This window comes from Penicillium canescens (assembly GCF_028828765.1).
Source record: "Penicillium canescens strain IBT 15451 chromosome Unknown utg000011l_segment0_segment0, whole genome shotgun sequence".
NCBI classification, from domain to species: Eukaryota; Fungi; Ascomycota; class Eurotiomycetes; order Eurotiales; family Aspergillaceae; genus Penicillium; species Penicillium canescens.
Window position 1 is genome coordinate 2,111,759 of NW_026703973.1, and position 20,586 is coordinate 2,132,344.

General features: G+C 48.7%; 7 protein-coding genes across 7 annotated transcripts; 1 reads left to right on the top strand and 6 right to left on the bottom strand.

Annotated features, from left to right (window-relative positions):
* Positions 1 to 1,735: 1,735 nt before the first annotated feature.
* Positions 1,736 to 3,850, top strand: N7446_013517 (uncharacterized protein; the record flags this gene model as incomplete). The annotated part of the gene is made up of 1 exon (XM_058522257.1): positions 1,736 to 3,850. The coding sequence occupies one exon, from the start codon at positions 1,736 to 1,738 to the stop codon at positions 3,848 to 3,850; it is 2,115 nt and encodes a 704-aa protein (XP_058365734.1).
* A 470-nt stretch (positions 3,851 to 4,320) lies between these two features.
* N7446_013518 (uncharacterized protein) lies at positions 4,321 to 6,831 on the bottom strand (the record flags this gene model as incomplete). Its single annotated transcript, XM_058522258.1, has 2 exons — positions 4,321 to 6,044; positions 6,096 to 6,831. 2 exons carry the CDS (start codon positions 6,829 to 6,831, stop codon positions 4,321 to 4,323), a joined length of 2,460 nt encoding a protein of 819 aa, XP_058365735.1.
* A 551-nt stretch (positions 6,832 to 7,382) lies between these two features.
* Positions 7,383 to 7,787, bottom strand: N7446_013519 (glycosyl hydrolase family 79 C-terminal domain-containing protein; the record flags this gene model as incomplete). The annotated part of the gene is made up of 1 exon (XM_058522259.1): positions 7,383 to 7,787. One exon carries the CDS (start codon positions 7,785 to 7,787, stop codon positions 7,383 to 7,385), a length of 405 nt encoding a protein of 134 aa, XP_058365736.1.
* A 166-nt stretch (positions 7,788 to 7,953) lies between these two features.
* On the bottom strand, positions 7,954 to 8,391 carry N7446_013520 (uncharacterized protein; the record flags this gene model as incomplete). The annotated part of the gene is made up of 2 exons (XM_058522260.1): positions 7,954 to 8,118; positions 8,374 to 8,391. The coding sequence occupies 2 exons, from the start codon at positions 8,389 to 8,391 to the stop codon at positions 7,954 to 7,956; spliced, it is 183 nt and encodes a 60-aa protein (XP_058365737.1).
* A 642-nt stretch (positions 8,392 to 9,033) lies between these two features.
* Positions 9,034 to 9,557, bottom strand: N7446_013521 (agmatinase; the record flags this gene model as incomplete). The annotated part of the gene is made up of 3 exons (XM_058522261.1): positions 9,034 to 9,165; positions 9,224 to 9,391; positions 9,441 to 9,557. The coding sequence occupies 3 exons, from the start codon at positions 9,555 to 9,557 to the stop codon at positions 9,034 to 9,036; spliced, it is 417 nt and encodes a 138-aa protein (XP_058365738.1).
* A 401-nt stretch (positions 9,558 to 9,958) lies between these two features.
* Positions 9,959 to 10,600, bottom strand: N7446_013522 (opsin family protein; the record flags this gene model as incomplete). The annotated part of the gene is made up of 1 exon (XM_058522262.1): positions 9,959 to 10,600. One exon carries the CDS (start codon positions 10,598 to 10,600, stop codon positions 9,959 to 9,961), a length of 642 nt encoding a protein of 213 aa, XP_058365739.1.
* Positions 10,601 to 11,664: 1,064 nt separating this feature from the next.
* N7446_013523 (Zn(II)2Cys6 transcription factor) lies at positions 11,665 to 13,649 on the bottom strand (the record flags this gene model as incomplete). The annotated part of the gene is made up of 4 exons (XM_058522263.1): positions 11,665 to 11,895; positions 11,951 to 12,451; positions 12,535 to 13,051; positions 13,129 to 13,649. 4 exons carry the CDS (start codon positions 13,647 to 13,649, stop codon positions 11,665 to 11,667), a joined length of 1,770 nt encoding a protein of 589 aa, XP_058365740.1.
* Between the last annotated feature and the right edge of the window lie 6,937 nt (positions 13,650 to 20,586).

A 20,586-nucleotide genomic window follows, 5' to 3' on the forward strand; every position in this document is an offset into this window, starting at 1 on the left:
TCACTCCCACCAGCCCGCATATCTATACGCCGGTTGTTCAATTCCGCTCAGCTCGGTGTAATATGTAGTGCTCTGGAAATAGACCAGCCCCATGGATCTCCCCATATCTCATATCTACAGATTGCCACTCATCCTAATCTCCCATCCAAACCTGTCGTGCGACGGAACCTGCACCTCCCACTGGCGATCATTGTTCAGCGGGCTGACTGTATTGCTGAAGCGTTGCACGAGGAAGGTGGTACCTGCATCGGTTGGATTAAGAACTTGGCTCAATAGATGCAGCTCTATGTTTCTTTCTTCTGTACGAGATGGTCTGCAGCCACGAAGTTGCCATTCGTTCATGTTTATGTTCAGGTCGATCTGTTTCTTCAGTGGGTGCCGAGATATATATTCCCAGGTGTGATATACTACATTTTGCCAAAAACTGCGTTAGCTTAATTGACGTCATGGCCAATCAGCATGGCTAGCTGTGATTCTTCCATCACATACAGCTAGTCCCTGTAGATCATTGTATAAAACCAGTTACGTTGAGGAGACCGCAATATTCGGTCCCACGAGGGCCAAGACTTGGACGAACCAGGCACCGGATTTGCATGCCATCTACGTACATGTATCTATGAATGTCGGAGATTATTCGTTACAGAGATCAACTCTAATACTGCCTCATGACTATAGAGAGCGTATCTGGGCAATGTCTGTAGTGTAGCGCTAAACAAGCGAACCAGAGAGGAAAGCACGAGCCAAGTGTGCCCGAGAGGATCCATGGCACCAGCAAACTCAACCACGGACACGGGAAGGGGAACCTTGGACGCAATTTGTTTATTGTGTCCGAGCCCCTTCTCTCTTGTCAGGGCTGTCGTTAGTTCCTTGCTGTTTGTCTCAGATGTATAGAATCGGACAGGGGGGCTCAAGTCCCTGGTCCCACCTTTCTCTCACTCTTGGCTTCGAAACACCTGTCGGATAGCTTCAGATAGGCTATAGGGGTGATTGGCAGTGCGCAAATGGCACAAATAGCAATCACGAAAAATACAAGAAATAAACTCGAATATGAGAAGTAGACACAGACCCTCGAAAATTAGTCCAATTATTGATGGAAATTGAAGTGACGAAATCTTTCCCCTTAAGGGATGGCGTCCTTCCAGCCCGCTAACCTCCTCCGTTAGGGGGTTGACTTCTCTCTCCCTGTCTCAATCTCTCCAGGGCTCTCTTTTCCTGTCTTGATTCCTCGTGTGCTGTGCACTCGTTTGATAGTGCCGGTCTCACAGCCATTCTTTCGTTTCTCACCAACCTCGTTCATTTGCTCCTTTTTTTCCCGCACTATCGCTTTATCGCCTCGACTGGTTCGCCCGACGTCAGATCCTCTCGAATTACCTTTGATCACTTTTCTCCGACACGTCCCGACACGTCACTGTTGCAAATCCCATTGCTATCCCTGAAGCGCTTGATCCCAGAAGCACTGCTCTAGTGGTATCATACGAGTCGCCGAGACATCCGATACGCTATCCACAGAGAACTCGGAACCACAATCACACCCCGGAGAACAAAAACACACCATTAAGATTACCGATATCGCGACACTTTACTCCATTGCAGCTCGCAGATTGGCGTCATTTACTCTACCACTGTCGAGATGAGATAGTGCTCTGGCCGCACTTTCATTCTACAGTCTTTGGATCTTTGGCTGGCCACCCGCTCTCGTTTCTGGTCTGGTATCTACAGCTTGTGGTGATTCAGAATGACTGTCCCCAAACCCCAAGTCACCCTCGAGGGCGATTGCTCCACCATCCACAGCAACACCCTCTATGTCTTCTCACGCGGCAACTTCCTATCAATACCGCTCCGAGAGAACGGAAACTGGACCGAACTGCCAAAAGGAACATCGGTTACTGGCGCCGCTTGTGTACAGGGTGGATCCAAGGGCGATGAGGCATTCTATGTGGTCGGCGGGACCGGCCCTGCTGGTTACGATGGCCTGCAACAGTTTTCGTTCAAGGACCAGAAATGGCAAAACTTGACAATGTCCTCGCAGGAGATGGCTAATCGAACTGGCCACGGTGCCGGGTACATTTCCTCGTCATCCCAGATCCTCGTCTACGCAGGTATGACAGATGGAAGCACTGTCAGCTCTCAATCCACCTTGCTTATTTCAACAACTTCCCCATACGTCGTGACCTCTGGTCTTGACCAGGGTGCTCCGGCTTTGTATGAGCCCATTCTTTTGCCCTGGAGTGATTCTCAAATCGCCATGATTGGAGGCTCTGCCACCAACACGGCTGTTCACATCTATGACGCTGAAGACAGCAAAGGCTGGACTCTCTCGGAGGCGACTCTTCCCTATGCAATTCCAACTAACTCTCGATGTACCCTTGCTTCCGACTCTGAGAAAAACATCGTTCTCGAGGAGTTTACCATGAACTCTTCGCCCAACAGTGTTTCTAGCTACCTACTCAGCTCCAAGGGAAAGCTGCAGAGCCCAGCCACTACAATTGGAAAGAGGAGTCTGACGGATTCTTCGTATAACAGCACATTAGCTCCCTCCAACAGCTGGTCAAATTTTGCTCTCGCCCAGGGCGATGATATGGTTGTCCTCTCCAATGGTGGGGGTCATGATTCATTAGCGATCTTCAACCAGACCTCGAATGGTTGGGTGAATGCGACGGAATTGTTCTATGGAACCGGAGATCAGAATGTTCTCAAGCCATCCACTACGTCGTCAATCACGTCGTCTACCCCCACAGCTACTTCAACCACTTCGACATCGACCTCCGCGACGGCCACTCCCTCATCCACTTCTGCCGCAGCTGCCGGTGGCGGTTTGAGTGATCACGCTAAAACTATACTTGGTGCAACTCTTGGAAGCGTCCTCGGATTCGGCTTGATCTTGCTTATCCTTCTTTTCCTGATTCGACGCGAAAAGCAAAAGAAACAGCAGCAGTCCGGCAAAGCTGGTGGCGACAGCAAAGACCGACTCAGCTTCCAGGATCAGGGCATAGAACCCCTGACCGAAGGCGCCTATCCCATGGCAAGGTCTCCCGTTCCGGTCGCCGCTGCTTCGGCAGACTCACTGGCTATTATGACCGGAAAGTACAATGGAGAGAAATCTCTCAAGCCACCCAATGCGACGGGTTACGGACTGTCTCATCCCCGCAAGAGCAGCCCGCTCTCCACAATTCCCTCCAGCGGTGCCATGGGCGCGTCGAGTGTCTACACTGATGAAACGGAAGGAGGTACAGACCCCAGCCGTGGCAACCAGCCTGGGGATCGGAGCACGGACGAAGGATGGGGCAAGTACTTTGAAGATAACACAACCACCACCAACCTGGCTGGAATGGCGTCTGATCGCTCGACCATGAGTTCCGTCTACACCAAGTCAGACTACCGCGGTAGCGCCTGGCCAATGTCAAACCTGACACCATTGAACCTGGGATTCCTCGACCAACCCAAGCCCTTGGGCCGTGTCATGAGCGCCAGCCCAACCACAGAAAACACCTCCGAAATAGGCGGCCGAAGCCTTGTCATCCCCGAGAGCCAATCGGCACGAATCTCCTCTGCAGACTCAATCAGTATTGCCTCGGAAAGTGACCGGGACGAAAATTGGCAAGGTGCCGGCCACTCTAGCTGGCTGGGACGACCCAGCAGCAGCAACTACAGCAACAGCTTCTACAACTCGAGCACGCGCGATTTGCCCGGTACCTCATCATATACAGGCCTTGTCGATAAGACAAGGAATTCAAACGTACGGAGATCCAGCGCGATCATCCCAGAGGATATGGACGAGCTGCCGATGCAAGGGCGGAGTAACAACGTCAATTCAGATATGAGCTGGCTCAATCTTCAAGCTGATCGTTGATACTTCTCCCAATTCATCCTACAGTTATTCAGAGACATTCTCTCCGACTCTCACATTCCCTCTTCTCTACCTCAATACCTCACCTCGCCAGGTTCCTCTGTGCATATCTCCTACCTCTCTTTCCATTCCTTTGATGGCGTCTCCATGGCTATCGGTGTCTTTGCAAAAGTTTCTTTTCCGTTGCATTTGAAGTGCTGCATTTTCGTCGCATCTAGCATCCTCGTCTTGTGTCTGTGTGTATGAGCGATTCATTAGCGTTATACCACAGTTCCTGTTCTGCGTCTCCGTGTTGGTTCACCTGTTTAGCTCTGAAATGGGCGTTGCATTGTTCTGTACATATCTGGCTCTATTGGGTCCCTGTTGAAATCAATCGCATGCTCCAGCCATGCAGTGTATTCATATATGTTCAATTGCAGCATATTAACTATTACTTCTATAGTCCCGTAGTCATATCATCGTACCAATCCCCGTCAATAAAACCTCGCCAAAAACGAATTTCTCTTCGACACCCTCCGGAACTCATCCACAGCAGGACTCAACACCTTGCCCCCATCCTCAACCTCCATCTGTTCAAGCCTCTCCTCAGCGCCAAGATACGGCGTATTCCCCTCCATCTTACTCCGAATATAATAATGCTCATCCTCCTCCTCCATCCCAATAAACCACCTCTCCTTAAGCTGCTTCCCCCATGGGCCACACCCACAGGCACCCTTCAACTGCTCCGTCTGCGGACTATTAACAGCCAAAGCAAACAGATTCTGCGGCTCCGTAAAATCAGTAATCTGCCGCCCCCGGGCCTCAAATATCACAAACCCCAAACAAACAGCACTCGTCAAAAACGCAAACACCAAAATAACATAGAAAACACCCTGCCACCGCTCCGTCCAGCCAGAAGCATACCCAACAGCCTGAACCTCCCCATCAAAAAACTGATAAACACCCTCATCCAACACATTCCCATTATCACGACTATAATTCCACCCCTGTACAAACGGCGCATCCTGCGAACTGAGAATCAACGTACTCCCAGCCATAACAGCCAACCCCTCCCCGATAGAAGGCATACGCGGATCAAGCGAGAAGCTGTCTTCCTCAGCATCGTACTTTGGCATCATCTGCATAAGCAGTCGGGCATTACTAGCCTCGCCATCGGAAACACCCGCACCGAGACTCAACGCCTTCGCCCACTCAGACACAACATTTTTATAATCGGCTTCCCAGACACCCTCTTTGAACCCGCGGCTTGCATGTCGGCGGTCATATTGCAATTTATTATTGCCTTGCTCGCATATCGAGCTGAGGAATGCCCCGCTGGATGCCGCGTTATACCGCGTCGAACAGACGCCTGTTTGTTTAGCGCGGAGGGCGCATAGCACGTACGGCGGGTTTGTCGTGTTCGGTGGTGATGCACCGAGGAGGTAGATGGAATTTGCGGGCCAGAGACCTGTCGTGTTGAGGATTGTGTTGAAGGGTTTAGGGTATTTGCCGAAGATTGGTGGGCGTTGGCCGTATTCCGGGCCGAATTCGAAGAGCGTGTCGACGACTGTTCTGTTGAGCCAGGATGGGTAGCGGGGGATGTCGTCTGGAGGTGAGACGCTCCAGGATGTTGGGTTGAATTTGTCGCCGCCGGGCCAGGAGGCGTAGACGAGGGGTTCGAGTTCTTTTTCGGTCATTCCTGTGCAGAGGACGTTTATTGCTGGGGATGGGACGGAGGCGTCTAGGGTGTATCTTCCTTCGCCGGATGCTGAGGCTGATTGGGGTTGTTTTATTTTGTTTTGGGGGTTCATTGCTGCTGCTGTGATGCCGCCGTGGGGCATTGCCATTGTTATGTTGTTGACCATTCTTTTGTGTTTCTTGGAGAGGATTGTTATGTTTTGGATTTGGATCCAGCTGCCTGTTACTGTTGTATTGTCCCAGAGGGAGCCAGTAGGATGTGGACGGTTGTGGAGGTTTGTTGAGGTTGCGCTGTTGTTCGCAACTAGGGAGCTCCATTTTGTTATCCATTGTTGGTAGTTGTGATAGGCTTGGCCGACATGTTTAATTTGGAGACATGTATTGCGGTTGTCTGGGTCCATTGCATTTGTGACTGGAGTTTCACAATTGGAGCCGAGGTAATTCGGGTTACCAAAGCTGGCGGATACTTTGCCTTGAAGGACCTTTGGTTCGACGGGACCGAAAGAGAGTTTGGGTGCGACTTTTATAAGTTAGTGTTCCGTGGTTTATTGCTGTAAGGGAAGAAGTATACCTAACGCTTGCGCGGCGGTAGTGTATAGCATCGCCACAAATGTTGCGACAAGCGCAATAGCACCGAGGAAAGTAAGCGCAGAATACCGCAGCGTCTCCCAATGAACAATCATTGAGCCTGGTTGCATGATCCATGCCCTCATATTCATATCAGAGATACTAATTCCTCGAGAATCGGTCATCAAAGCCCGCCGGCTAAGCACCTGTCCCAAAAACGCCACACAAACCGTGACATAGGCCAACTCAATTGTCTTTGCAAAGAACGCGCTCAACAAATTAGCCGTAGACGGCACCATGGGGCCGTCACTGGAAATACCATTCCATCGAGGCTTTCGAAGTGCAATAGCGAGGTAAATTCCTGAAAAGATAGTAGCATACAGAGCCAGCACAAAGATCGTCAATGGGATCCACGAAAGCCGTTTCTGTAGCACCGTCGTGCGGTTAGGGCATCTCGTGGGAGAATGGGGAGACAGCGGAGCCTTAGGAATAGAGCGAGGCGTGGTCGTCGCTGTACTATCCATTGAAGCGCGCCCATAATGAGGTATAGTATCACCGGAATGATTGGAAATACCCAATCCGACATCGTGGACCACATCCTCGGACCGGCGCTCGTGCGCATGGTAAACATAGTCCTGCTCGAAGGATAAGCGACCGAGCGGACCCCAGGACCGCTGCGGTGGATTGTCCAGCGAGTCCTCCGAAAGCAGCGAATGCTGCGACTCGCGCGACTCGGCCATTGTGAGGTGGCAAGGACACAGATGGGAGAGCGGAGTCGAGAGCCAGGACCCTGGATCTTAACGGAAAGCCATAAACAGCGCGGGTTGGAGGAATCATAGGGTGCGGTCGTCTGTTAGCTCTCCTGCGGCTGAATCGTGTTCGTTGGGGGCCAAATGGGCAGTGCGGACGTTAGCTGCGTCTATAGTCTGTTTGTGGAAATTAGTGGCGGTGCTGATTGGTGACTTAGGAGTGGCCTACATATGAACCGTCAGGGTTCTTATATTTGACGCACTTCCATTAGGTCTGGGCCTTTCTTGTAGTCCAAGTTATTTAACCCTTCCCGCGGTAAGCTGTGTGTTCCCGAACCTATACATCTCGGAGGTTTATGAGTTTCTGTCTTTCAGCCCTAAATTTCCCATTTTTAGGACAGAACATAATGCCTTTATAACGATCCATGTCGTATAAGAGTGCTAAATCGATACAAGCTCAAGAAATATTAGCTTAGAGATACCGTATACTCATTGAAGGTGCTTATCTTTGATAAATGAGCCTCAAGTATATCCAACCAAATCTAATCCAAAGAAAGAAGAACCGCAGAAGAAACAGGAACCTCAACAGTCAACACGCCATCCCGAACCCTAGCCACCTCCTCCAATGCATGCACAGGCACGGGCATCCCCCGACGCAATGCATAGTCATAGAAAATCCCCCTGAAAGTAATGTTAACAAGCGCGTCACTACCCGGACCAATCAAACGCTCCACATTAGCGCTGCGATGACGTGCAGGCACATGGAAGTTGTAAGCCCTATGTGGACGAGTTCCCGTGGTAGTCTGGGCAAAAGCCCGCAAATTCACCACGACCAGTTTAGTCAATCGCCTTCCATCACAGATAGCATACACCGAATCGGTATTTTCTCCTAGGGGAGTGTTCACAATGCGAGAATTGTCCGATTTACCAATGGCATTTGCGACCATGATCTGTCCATAGTATGGTGGTCTGGTAGTTGGGGCCCCCAACTCCTTTGTTTTCAATCGGCTCCCATGAGGCGTATCAGTAGTTTAGACCTTGGTGAAAGTGCAGGCGCCTCATACCCTGATTGATGTTAGCAGCTTCTAGAATGCAATGTGATGAAAGGCGGGTTCATGCATGCTCAGCTGCCCAAAGAGAGAAGTCGGCTAGCCAGAGAGCATCGCCGGGTACTTTTGTCTCGCTGTTTCGGCCCTGGTTCGCGATTGAGTTTAGCTCCCCCGGTGTGTATGGATGACCCGAGGTAGGCGAGATTCTTGGCACGCTGAATTCGTGGTGCTAGATTTTGGATAATGTTTATGTGGTTCATTAGGGTTCAGCTCTGCTTGAGAGAGCTGGACAGGGGTTGCCGTACGCTAGAGATCAAATGCGGCCGGGGGCAGTGGGGGCGTGTTGACACCAATGTAACTGTTGAGATATCTGTTAGCAGAATGTAAGCACAGAGGCAAGATAAAGGGGCTTTTACTTGTAGCATGCCGAACTTCAGTAAAGAGATCATTAACAAGATTTATGTGGACCAGATAATTCACTTACAAAGTGTGGGTGCGACATAGTAATTGTGGGGAATGAAAATGGACAAATAGATAGTTCAAATACAACTTGTGAACAAGACGAATCGGATGCCTTGACACTTCAATTATAACCGGGTACGGCTAAAAAATATGAAGAGAGCCGACTGGATGGCTAGACTAAACGGCTGGAGAGTTCACTTAGTATTCGATAAAGAGATCCTTAAACATGTCATTATAGGAAACACAATATCTTACTCGCCACCTATTTACAAGCGGGTGCGGATACAAATTACAAGACAAGGCGCTCTTCCGCACATAGGTTACAGACAACATGAGTTCCTAGTTGCCGCTCATCTAGTAGCGGGTGGGACATTCAAAATAGAAGAGGAACAGGTAGATAACTCGTTAAAGGGCATCAAGAGCGTATGAGGTCGCACCAGCTGCTCACTTGAAAACGTGTGGAACCTACAGGGCATGAAAAACGACGTTGACATGTCAACAAGGAGATCGTTAAACGCACCGTTATAACCAACATGATATCGTAGTCGCCTCTCATTTCGGGTAGGATATACAGATTATGAAGGCAAATTAGATACCCATGAGACAACATGGTGTTAAAGGGATCATTATAGATAATTTATTTTCGTTGTCCTCGTTTTACATCTCTGTGGACAGGATAGACTCACAATGCGAGGGTGTCTTCAGGAGTTCCCATCGGAAGTTGGGTGATGCAGCACCTGTCTGTATCCCTGCTCCATCTGCTTGAAGGCATGTGCGGCACAAACGGGTTGATGGAGGTGCCTCCACAGTCAATCTGGATAGCGATTAGCGAAGCCGTCATTACATATTTGAGATTGAGGTATAATGCTTACGTTCTCCAATCCCTCCTCATATGGATCCACCCCATAGACAGTATTGTAGCTGCGGCCTTTCTTCTCTCGGGCGGATCTTGCTCGGATAGCTTGTGAGCCGAATCCGGGTCTGGGGCGATATGAGGCGGAGGTATCATAGAGCAAACCTAGTAGGGCGATATCAAGAGGCTTTAGCTCAATTAGGATTTATTCCATCTGCATGACTGGTTAAGTGTACCTTTTTATGTGAGGCTGCAAGGCATCTTTGCCATTTGAGATGGGCAAATGTGACGGGTTGAGAGAACGGAAGATCGACGTCGAGGTCTGTGGTTTCTTTAGTTTTGGATGTTGGCATGATCTTTCGGAACTGACCTTATATGGGATGGCTGTATCCTGGGGCCACATTGAGAGCAATAGATCCGTAGAGGAACGAGGAATAAGCATTGGACGTAGTTAAGTGCATTGTTCAATTTGATCTATGAGAAATTCGCAAGACCGCGAAAAAGACTAAAAAGTATTAGAAACAACATGGTCTTTATAACCACTCGTAGCCCTCGGGCTACACCATTATACCATTCTCTTTGTAAATCAAACATCAAAGTTCAATCAATCAGAATCAATTCCTCGCATTCTCTTTCCTTAGTTATGCGGGGATTGACGCCAAGGTAGCAAAGGACCCTACTGATAGCATTCGTAGGCTCCTTCCACATAGGAAGAAGCTTACCAGAATCCCCAAAACAAAATCCCGAACAATAGTCAGGCAGTAGAGGCAATATCGGAGGATGCCCGGGGAGCTTCCTTGATTTCACCTTCACTCTCTCGGCTTGGACGGGCATCACTGAACGCAATGTTCAATTTGCGATAATCCCAGTTTCGAGCAAAGAACAAAACAGCAAAACTCAACACTGGAATAGTGAGTATATCGAGAGCACCAAAGAAAATAGAACCACCAGTCACACCGATCCGGTTCCCACCATCAGTCAACCCAAATGCAATAGGATAAAGCAACCACAAGAGATTCAACCACCCCGAAAGTACCATATAGTCACGTTGAATCCCCAACAAAGCAGCAGCCTCGCGACTCTCATTGATAGTACTCATAGCAAGGATAAGCCATGAGAATGTACCAAAGGCGAAGAACCCCCACTTGTAGCTTGAAGGTGTAAATGCCGCCACGAGGTAACTGATAACCCAGATCCAGGATATAGCAATGTTGCAGATGATGGTGGTCCAAGACACGCCCGAGATTAGTCCCATTGCCAGAGCAAGCGAAGGAAAGGCGACTACCCAGTTGATGTATTTGGCGTAGAATATTTGCCGGATCACGCCGTTGCCGACGTTGTCGACTTGCTCGACAGCGCTCCAGCCTAGATTGGATGCTTGTGCGTAGTAGGTCATGGCGCCGACCATTAAGGCGCAAGTAAATAGGTAGTGGAAGACTCTTTCGCTTTCTTTTGCTGCGAAGGAGAGTACTAGGAGGCCGATCTGGATATCGTACGTGTTAGTGGGGATAGAGGTGAGAGGGGAATAACTGAAGGTCGAGGGCTATAGTAAGAAATGAACTTACAAAGGAGACAATATAGATGGCTGTCACAGCCCATAGCCAGTCAGATCCATGTATCGAGAGTGCTTCATCAACCCCCGTTAACGGATTGACTTGAAAAACATCGTTTGCTCGACCGATGAGACTCATCGTGCAGTTCACGAAATGAATTTGACACTTTGATTCCACTGAGATGTTCAGAGAGTTTCTTGGAAATGATCAAGGAGGTTTGCTAGAGCATCAAAACGGAGAGATGTCGCCTCTTATAAGAACGGCCCCAACAACCATTAGAGCACAATATATCATGACTCAAACATCGGAATTGGAGAGGCCGAATGTCCGATCCGGTTCAATAGAACAGTGTTGATAAACCAGTGATGCTGCGCATACCTGGTAGGCCATTGGAGCTGGCATCTGGATCAGCGCGATGGGTGGAGCTTCTCGGGACAAAGTTGTTTGTAAGGCTTCGTTACATTTGCCCCTAAACAAGGGACAAATATAGATGAATAATCCAATATCAAACACCGTAACTCACCTAAATAGAGGTTATTGACGATCGGCAAGGAGCTCGGCGAATAGATTATTGATGCAGCAACCGGATTGGCTGAGCCTCGAAACTTTTCCCCGAATCTATTTCTCCGAACCTCAACGGAATTCGGGCATAATAACAGCGTCGGATAGACATGTACCTTCGGGATTTGAAGGATTTTGGAAGGAATGAACCTATCGTACGCTACAGGCTAATGAAGCTATTATTGGGAAACACGCAAGAGCACCCATGACTGCTGGTTTTCTACATGTATGAAAATAGGGTCCTCGAGGGTGGACACGAGCACACGAACAGTATCGTCGTAACAAATTTGAGGTTATACTTCCATATCGCCATATTGAAAATATTTATAAATTACGATCCTATGAACTAGTCCGGAGTACTCCCCTGCACACTATTATTGAACATCTCAGTGGTTTTTGAAATGCACGACTTCGGTAACAAGTCGAGGTAACTTTCCTCATGATTATTGACATTCTTCAGCCGACGGAATATGTAAAACAACTCCTGGATTCGGAGTTGAAATGATTCACTAGTATGCATATTGTCGTAGAGGAACTCGGCACAGGAAAAGAGAGGGATGGGCATCAAGGGATGGATCTAGAGTGAATAACGTTAGTAGTATAACCTAAACACACTAGCCTATGTTACCTACCTTGGCAACAGGTAGTTCACACAGGGTTGTCGCCAGATGGATGATGGTCGTGGAAGCCTCTAATGCTCGATTTTGATAATCAGAGATTTCAGTATCCCCATGCAGTGGGTTGGCAGATGCTGGCATTGACTCCATCATGGCTTTGCAGAAATAAATGACTGTAACTTGACCTAAGATATTGGCAAAAAGAAGAAGAGGATCGTAGGCCTTGATAGGCGATGGATAATATCGTGACAGAGCTTGGAGTCTCGTTGTAAGAAGACTATCCAGCCAGCGCCGCTGCTCAGTCGAGTCCAGTAGCGTGTCTCCGTATGCCTTGGAGATTTGATATTGTTGGATCTGAAGTAGAGTGCGACCACATATCGTAGCTAAGATGAGGCACTCGTTGAAGGACGAACCTACTTTCAGAGTAGTCTGGGTCATGGCTTCGGACAAAAAGGGCCCAAGTCCATGGCTGCCGTTTTGGAAGTCTGAATCTAGGGCTGGCAGTCGGGTGCAGATCTGGAACCACAGGCAATGGCCATGCGTCAGTAAATACCCTCACTAGCTCCCAATCACTTGAATTGAGGTATTGGCATCCTTACCACATGTTCATTTAAGGTGATAGGCCAGTCATCGCGCATGCTAATGACATGATCAAGGAAATAAGCCATCCAAAACACCCGGCGTCTCTCTTCGACTTGGATAAAATCACCATTTTGGGGAGAGGACGGGCCTCCCTTGCCAGTGGGTCTGTCAATCTCATGATAGCGCATAGCCTGCACCAAGCGGAATGCCCGACCGGCACTCATCCAAGCCTGCCGATGGTGAGTTCGCATAGATTCAAATATCACGATAACAACCCATGCCTGCGCAAGTTCTGTGTTGACGTTGTAGTCGTTGCCTTCGATGCTAATGGACTCGAGTGTCTGTTTTGTCTTCTGGTAGAGTGGCTCTATCATCTCGCGGAACTGAGCAGACAGCAGCGAGGCCAAAGTCCACATGGCGCTTTGCAAACATTTCTGCGATGGTGTTTTTGAGCTGGATTTAGACCATGATAGGTACCGTCGCTGGTAAATGATCGGTATTGATTGGTGTACGCGATCCAAGTAGAGTTGGTCTCTGGAGACGACATGTTAGCCATATATCCAGCTTTTTGCCGCAATAAAAGCGGCAAAGAACTCCCAAGTTGTGTTTACAATTCATCATGCAGGAAGTCCGTGGGCGGAAACTGAGTGTTTGAAACTGTCAAAGCAGGTGGGAAGGACCATTCAAGCGAGGAAGAAACTAAGTCCGAGGTGAGGCAATCGAACAACGCTGCGCGCCCTGGTTGAGAGGGATTTGTAGGCTCCTGTGGCCATTCGGCGATGCGAGGTCCAGAATCTGCCAAAACACCGGGCGAAGCAGGGATTGTTGATTCGCTGCTGTGTTGAGACCCCTGGATATCCCGTTGAAGCTGTCGGTCTGGGAGGCGACTTTCTAACATCGCCTCTAGGTGCACGACTCGGTTCTTTAAGGCTTTCAAGTGGCCCTTTTTGGGACCTCGGGCTCCGCGATGTGTCACTTCACATGAAATCCCCGTTTCTCGACAAATCCCGCATTGAGGTTGTTGTCCATCGCAGCGCAGCTTACGCCGCCGGCACTCATCACACGCGGGACCAGAGCGCTGCCGTCGTGTCGCACCAGTTATCGAGCTTTCTTCTGCATCGTTGGATGACATGACTAGCTTTTCTGTTGCGATGGAGAATCTGGGGGCTTGGGGGCCGTTCTAGGACAGGAGGGGCCAACCTCACCGCGCTTTGTCTGCCTAATCTCAGACATGTCACAATAATTTTCCAGCAAGCACTTCAAAATATATTTTGGAATTCTTCATCGTCATTTAACTTTCTCCTCTTGTAAACTCTCCATTCTACTGGTATCAGATCTTATCGGTCTCTTACATTGGCCGGTCTCTGATTTATCTATGAATCACGTCCCCATTGTAAGACACGTGGGTACTGCTAGCCATGCCTTGAAGGAGGATGAACCGCAATATAACGCAATATAACGCAATATAACGCAAATGTCCCGCGTACCAGACGAGGCGAAGTGAAGATGCGGTTGATTCTGGTGGCCTTGTGACAGGTCAGGGGAATCGAAGCAATGGAATAGAATAGCTAGGCAAGCCAGAGCCGGTATGAGAACGTTTGTGCGTATGGAAAGTCCTTGATGGGCCAAATAAATTGCGTGCTGAAATCAGCGAGATACGACAGCTGGGACTTGGGTTGTCAAAAGGGAATATACTCCTAGCAACGGCGAGACCAGGCACCACGCTGGGTTTCCCAATGTCTAGGAATCTTATTGGACCACCTTTGTGTAGATGGCATGGACTGGTACCAGAATCAGCTGCTTGGACGTCGAACCCAAAAAGGTTCTTTGGGACTTTGAATTTAGCCGTCCTCAGTGAATCGGCGAGGTGATAGATCTCTATATATTAGTGGAACCTGGTTATCTCAACCAGTACAAAGCGTCTTCGTTCCTTGACTGTGACAATCATAACGTTGTCGAGTGGAGACTTCACCACGACACATTAAGGAACTCACTTTATGTGTTTGCCATTGCAAATGGGTCAAGCCCTCTGGCGTTTCCTGCTGGAGAGAACAGCCCATAGGAAAACTCGGCCTACCTTCGCAACCTCTGTTTCATATCCAGTATTTAGTTGAAGGTGATATGCCACCAGAGTGCTGGGTTCTAGATCAGCGTGCATCGTGTACCGGCATACAGAAATTGAGTCATTACACCTTGTCAATATGCGTCGCCACCGTAGAGAAGCCACGGTACAGACATAACCGTGTCCTTAATGACGGCAAATGAGGATGAGTGTGAAGAATTCCGTTTAGAAAGCATGTTTAGCAGTTAAGCAGAGTGTTTCGTCGGTTTCTCGTCGTTTTCTCGTCGGGACGTGGTCTAAACAAGCGTCGTTGAAATAGTGTCGAGGGGTTTAGATGGTGGGCTCTGCCAATTCAGCGTGTTAGTCACATTCCACTCACAGCGTTGCACCTCAAGATGACGCACGGAGAGGTGTACATACTTTGGGTATTTAGGAATAATGGAAACTGGGATAGGAAACACGCACTGGGAGGTCAGTGTTGAAGGATAGCAGCCAGTCAATCGTGTCAGGATTTGACTGCTTCACCCGAGCACACACTGCGAGCAAACGTCATGGAAGTTCTTTGCACTGAGTGCAACCAAGCAAGTAAGTTTTGTTGCCCCTTGGCCTCTTCTTTAACGATTCATCGGCGGACTGTGTCAGCGTCGCCGGTGTTTCCACCGTCCGCGTTCCAATCTTTGCACGAGCGTCTTGGGAGCTGAGTCAAGTGAGTCAAGTGAGCCAAGAGAGTCAAGATATCCCATACTGAGAAGTGAACGGCAACATCTGAGGAAGGGATCGGTTTCATTCTCGTGGTGAAAATCCAAGAATCACACAAGTCGGTGCTATCAGTTCTCGTCGGATGTTAGCCCTGATCTGTTAGCTGGCACACTGGCCAAGCCATCGCCAAGAATATTCCTGTTTGATCATAAGGCCATGAAAATGAAGAGCTTGTGACTCGCGTTGTGCGAGTTCTTTTTCCTGTCAAGGAATGCAGAAGATCAAGGAATGCAGAAGACGCAGATAGACCTCTTCCGTGCAAGAACAATTGAACTCATCATCCAAACCACCTTCCCTTCAAGATCCTCTGCCAGTCAAAGACTTCATGAGCACTCACCAACCCTCACCAAGCCCCAACCCCCAAACAACCACAAACCAAGCGCCTACCCTTCTACAGAAACCAGAACAGACCCCAACCATGACCCTGTAATCCAGGGCCTCCAGTATTCGCGTACAACCCAACCCTCTAGCCACAAAAGTCGCACCTCCCACTCCACCACATATGCAGGGGCTAACCTATCAAGCCCACGACACAATCTCCCACCTCTTGGCAACCTAACAAGCGCTTACAACAAGTATGGGGCATCGAAAGCCCACCCACCAACATGACGTTTCCGCTTACGCAACCTCTCGACAGCTGAGTACGCTAATCAGCATCATGGTGCATGCATGCATACCTATACATTATCCAGGAGCTTAGTGAACCGATGCCGATCTTTTGAAAAGGGAAGGAAGGGGAGGGGAGCTGAAACTGTGTTTATTCTTGTCTACGTACAAAAGCTAAAATGGGGGGTATACGTATACTATGTATAAGTTACTACGTACACTGGAGGGGTAGGAGTAGGAGTCGGGAGCTGTAAGACGTCCGTGTGGTCGGGCCATTGATTCGACGTAACTTATGCATTGACCACGTTCAAAGCGTATACACATGTACGGGAGCGTAGCTCAAGCCCTGGACTAACGGGGAGATCCATTGGCACCCGCATCTACTACTGTACACATCTATGGCTGAGTCCGCGTCTGCGTCTGCAGGTACGTCCTCGTCCACGTCTCAGCCACGGGATCAAAATAACCTTACATGTAAGGGTACGAATACACCCTCCACTCCGCCCCTCCTTCCGAGGGACCCTTCACCCCATCCAGTAGGTCAAGTCCTTTACGAGGCACCCTTTATCAAATCTAGTAGGCCATTCCCTAGCAAAAGAATCGAGAAAGGTGCGTATGTCCGCGCGTGGCCTGATACCGATATATCGATAGTTCGGTGGGGGAGGAGAGAAGTGTCGGGTCCGGAATGTTGCGCACAAAAAGAAAAATTACAGCAGATATCAAATATTTCCGCTCCACTATGGAAGCGATAACGAAGGTGTATGATATGCAAGCGTGAAACTTTGATAACTGGGGTGTTATTTTTCTGGGTTTGAGGCGATATTTGCGAGGATTCGCCGATGCTATTTTCTCAGGTCTGTATAGAGATTACAGATATGCTTATGTCGGGACCTTGGAACTCAATGTTGCATATCTTTCCCTAAGGGACCGGGATCGGCTAACTTTGGTCAATCCATGGATCATAAGAAATTAGAAGTTACGAGAGAAACGGCATTCAGGGACCGTTCCACGTGGGATGACTCAGCTCGGGATCAGTTTGCCCGCTTAGTCACCAGACCCGTTCCAAGGTTTATCTTACCTCAGTTCCCTCAGACCACAGCCAATGATGAGACAGAATTCTGCCGATTCTGCCACGCTAACCCGATTGGGTTGCTTCATCAGCCCGTGGTCTGAGCCGGGAACCCCTTCCGTACATACAAGTTTCCGGTTCTCGCCAGCAACCCCACCATTTGGTCAAGGTGTGTTTTCTCAAGCTCTCTGAGAGTATTTCTGACATTGTTAGAAAGAATGGCATCACCGGATTTGCCCAATATGATCTCTAGATCGCGAAAGCGTGCTCGACAATCCTCCCTCGAGTGGCCTTCTTCCAGTTCACCATTACAAGAACCACCTGCGTCTACTCAGCGATCTCGTTATATCTCAGGATTGCAGCCACGCGAACGTGTCGATATGGTACTGGCTGAGCTTAATGATAAGCACCGGTGGACAATCAAGGATCTTCTTTACCACATGGTGCATGCACAACCAGTCAAAAAAAATGGATATTCGACATCGTATCGAGCACAGAAATTGTCTGACGCTATATATGGGCAACCTGAAATTATTGAGCGGCTAGGTAGTGTCTCAAAAGACATATATGCCACTGGTGCATCCGATCTCGTGTCTCGGATACAGACCGAGATTCGAGGGCTGATTAACGGAGATATACTCGGCGAGTTCCAGTCCAATGTGGACCCTAAAGATATGGACATCTCTAGCTTGGCTACGCAGATGCAGAGGAAAGCTCCAGAGCTCTGTGGACTGCTCGTTAGCATCATGACACCTCCAGGAAACCATCGCGATACACCCAAGATCCACCAGGGCAGCATTGTGATGGTCTGTTCAATTCTGGCTTGCGCTTTTGCACCACGGAAAAGCAACAACTTCCCGATGTTGATCGGCTTGTATTTACATGCAATGGGTGTCAAGCGACGTGTGATTAGCTTTCTGGCTGGCCTGGGGATAAACTCAGCATACCAGACTATCATGGACAGACGGAAGGAACTTGCAGAACTAGGACAGGTACTATAACCGCATTTACCGGAGAATAACATGTTCTGGCTGACTTCTTACCCCAAGATGTGTACAGAAACAATTGAAACAGAATGCCCAGGCTTCTCGCAGGAATCTCATTGTGGCATGGGATAACTTTGACTACAGCCAGACTGTTCGACATCAAACTATTCGTGATCCATCAGAGCATATCTCCGCCACCACTGGCAAGCTTTGTATCGGTCAGTCCATCCCTGCAGGAGGGCTTCTCCGATCTATGTTCCATCCAGAGGTTACACTGAGTCCTCATGATATCTACATGGCACCAGGCAATCAGGATGATGAGATCTTCCATCAATGTCAGCGCCATTGGATTGCAGAGGCCATTCGCTATACTCATCGGGAGGCAGTAGAGAAACTATTTACTGCGGAAGCGTGCGTCAAACCAGGCCAGATGAAACCGCGAGCCCATCTTATTGACTGGCCTGAATTCCCAGCAGTTAAACGACTGCAAGCGCAGAAGACAATTCACTACAGCCTTGGGCCAATGTTATACAACGAAGGCACGACAGAGGGGACATACAAGGTCATTCAGAATGTCTTTCTGGAGCAACTGGGGGATGATGATGATACAGACCTTGATGGGCTTTTACAACTGGTTTATGGAGATCAGAAAACAGTGTCACTCCTTCGTGCCGTCAAAAAAGAACGTGCGGAGGCTTCTCGTCTTTTCGATCGTTTCAGCTGGATATTGCCAATCCCCGGACTGTTCCACTGGCGTATGAACTACTTGGATATGATCTTTGAGCTCTATGCTGGGACAGACCACCCTACCGTTGAATCGACGATCCATCATAATAAGGTCTGTCTCGGTTGCGTACAGGGACACAAAAGTCCATTCCACCATAAAGAAGAGGTGGCTACTCGCTCATTTGACGCTCGCGTCACGGCCATGTTCTATCAGTTTGTCCCATTAACAGTCAATTTCGCGGATGCTAAAGATGTGGATGATTGGATTCAAAGCCTCGGAAGGGGTCAATTCCTGGACGTTGTGGATCAGATACGCCAGTCTCTGTTCCATTTTAAAGAGCAGCAGTCTAAGGTTCGTGAACGAGAAGGAGAACCAGTCGACTATGAGTTCTCAGCACATGCGAAATTCCTTCAGCAGATGGAGACTTACAAGTCCTTGAAGCTTGCCATCAAACTTGGTGACATTGGAATTATCCAGCGGATCTTTGCACAATGTTGTCTCCTCTTCCCTGGCACAAAGAAAACCCGATATTCTTTCCTCTCCTTGTATATGACATGGCTCACTCAAACCAAAGTAGCTGATCCCGAGCTGCAGACTGCCATTCTTGCCAACGGACTTGTGAATCTACGGGGTGCGGAGGACGGTTGGTTCGAAATTGATCGACTGAATGAGTTCTTCAATCTTCATATGAAGACACTCATGTCGACTCGACGGACCTCAAATCTGGACATCACTACCATGTTCCGTCGAACTGCTCTCACAGCCAGCTACTGTACTGATCTAAAGGAGCTTCTGGAGGCTACCTTTGGAGAATATAGCAATGGGCGACACCAAAATAAGGATGCTAGCCAGGATGTTCGTCATCTAGCTTATCAGATCTCGAAGTGCATCCAAAAGCAACCAAATGGTCGGACAAGAGGCTTTCAACCATGTGATATACTCACAGAAACAATTGGCGAAAAGCTCTTCAAAGCCGTACAGAACTTCAATAGCCTCGTCGTCAACGGACAGTGGGCACAAGAAGTTGATTTTAGCAAGATGACATCGACTCCTATTGCTGTTCTAGATGAGATTGAAGAGAATGACACATGACACTGAATAGCAGGTTGCTGCCGGGACAGCTTTAGCTATACTTCTCTTCATTCCATTGATAATACTCCCACGCTATATTATAAGGTGACTGACACACATTGATGGAATGCATCAGATGGATTGTTCATCATTCTCTACCAGACCTTAGAACCTAGGTCTTCTCCACCCTTCATCACGCGACGCCCATTTCCTGATACCACACCGAGGGCCTTGCGTTTGGGAACTGGAGTTGCCGAAGGAGGAGGCATGTCCATAAAAGCTTGGGATGGCGTGTTAATATCAACCCACGGAGAGATATTCCGAGATGGAGTTGGTTGACTGGTGCTTTCTGGCGTGACTGCAGAAGACCATGTGAGGTTGCTGCATTCACTCATTTGACTAGAGTCATTCGACACACGCTTCCTCTTTGCAGGGGTTTGAATAGTGGCCATAAAGGCTGCTTGATATGCATTCTTCAAGACATCCACAAGACCCTCAGCAAGCTGATTCGACAAAGCCCATATTCCCAATATTGTCTGAAGATCCTTTGCCTGGAAATATTCCCGCTCCGAATAGGTGGCATTTTCAATATATATCGCAAGATGGACATATTGTTCTTCTGCCAGTATGCTTGAGCAATCAGGTATGAACTTCACTCCGTTCAAAGCGCTTGAAAGGACCTCCTTGGACCAATATTTTAACTGGTTGATGATTATCTCGTCCATCTGTCCTGACCTCGGACCGTGCTCAGTATACAGATAACGAGTTGGATCATTGAGCTGATACTCA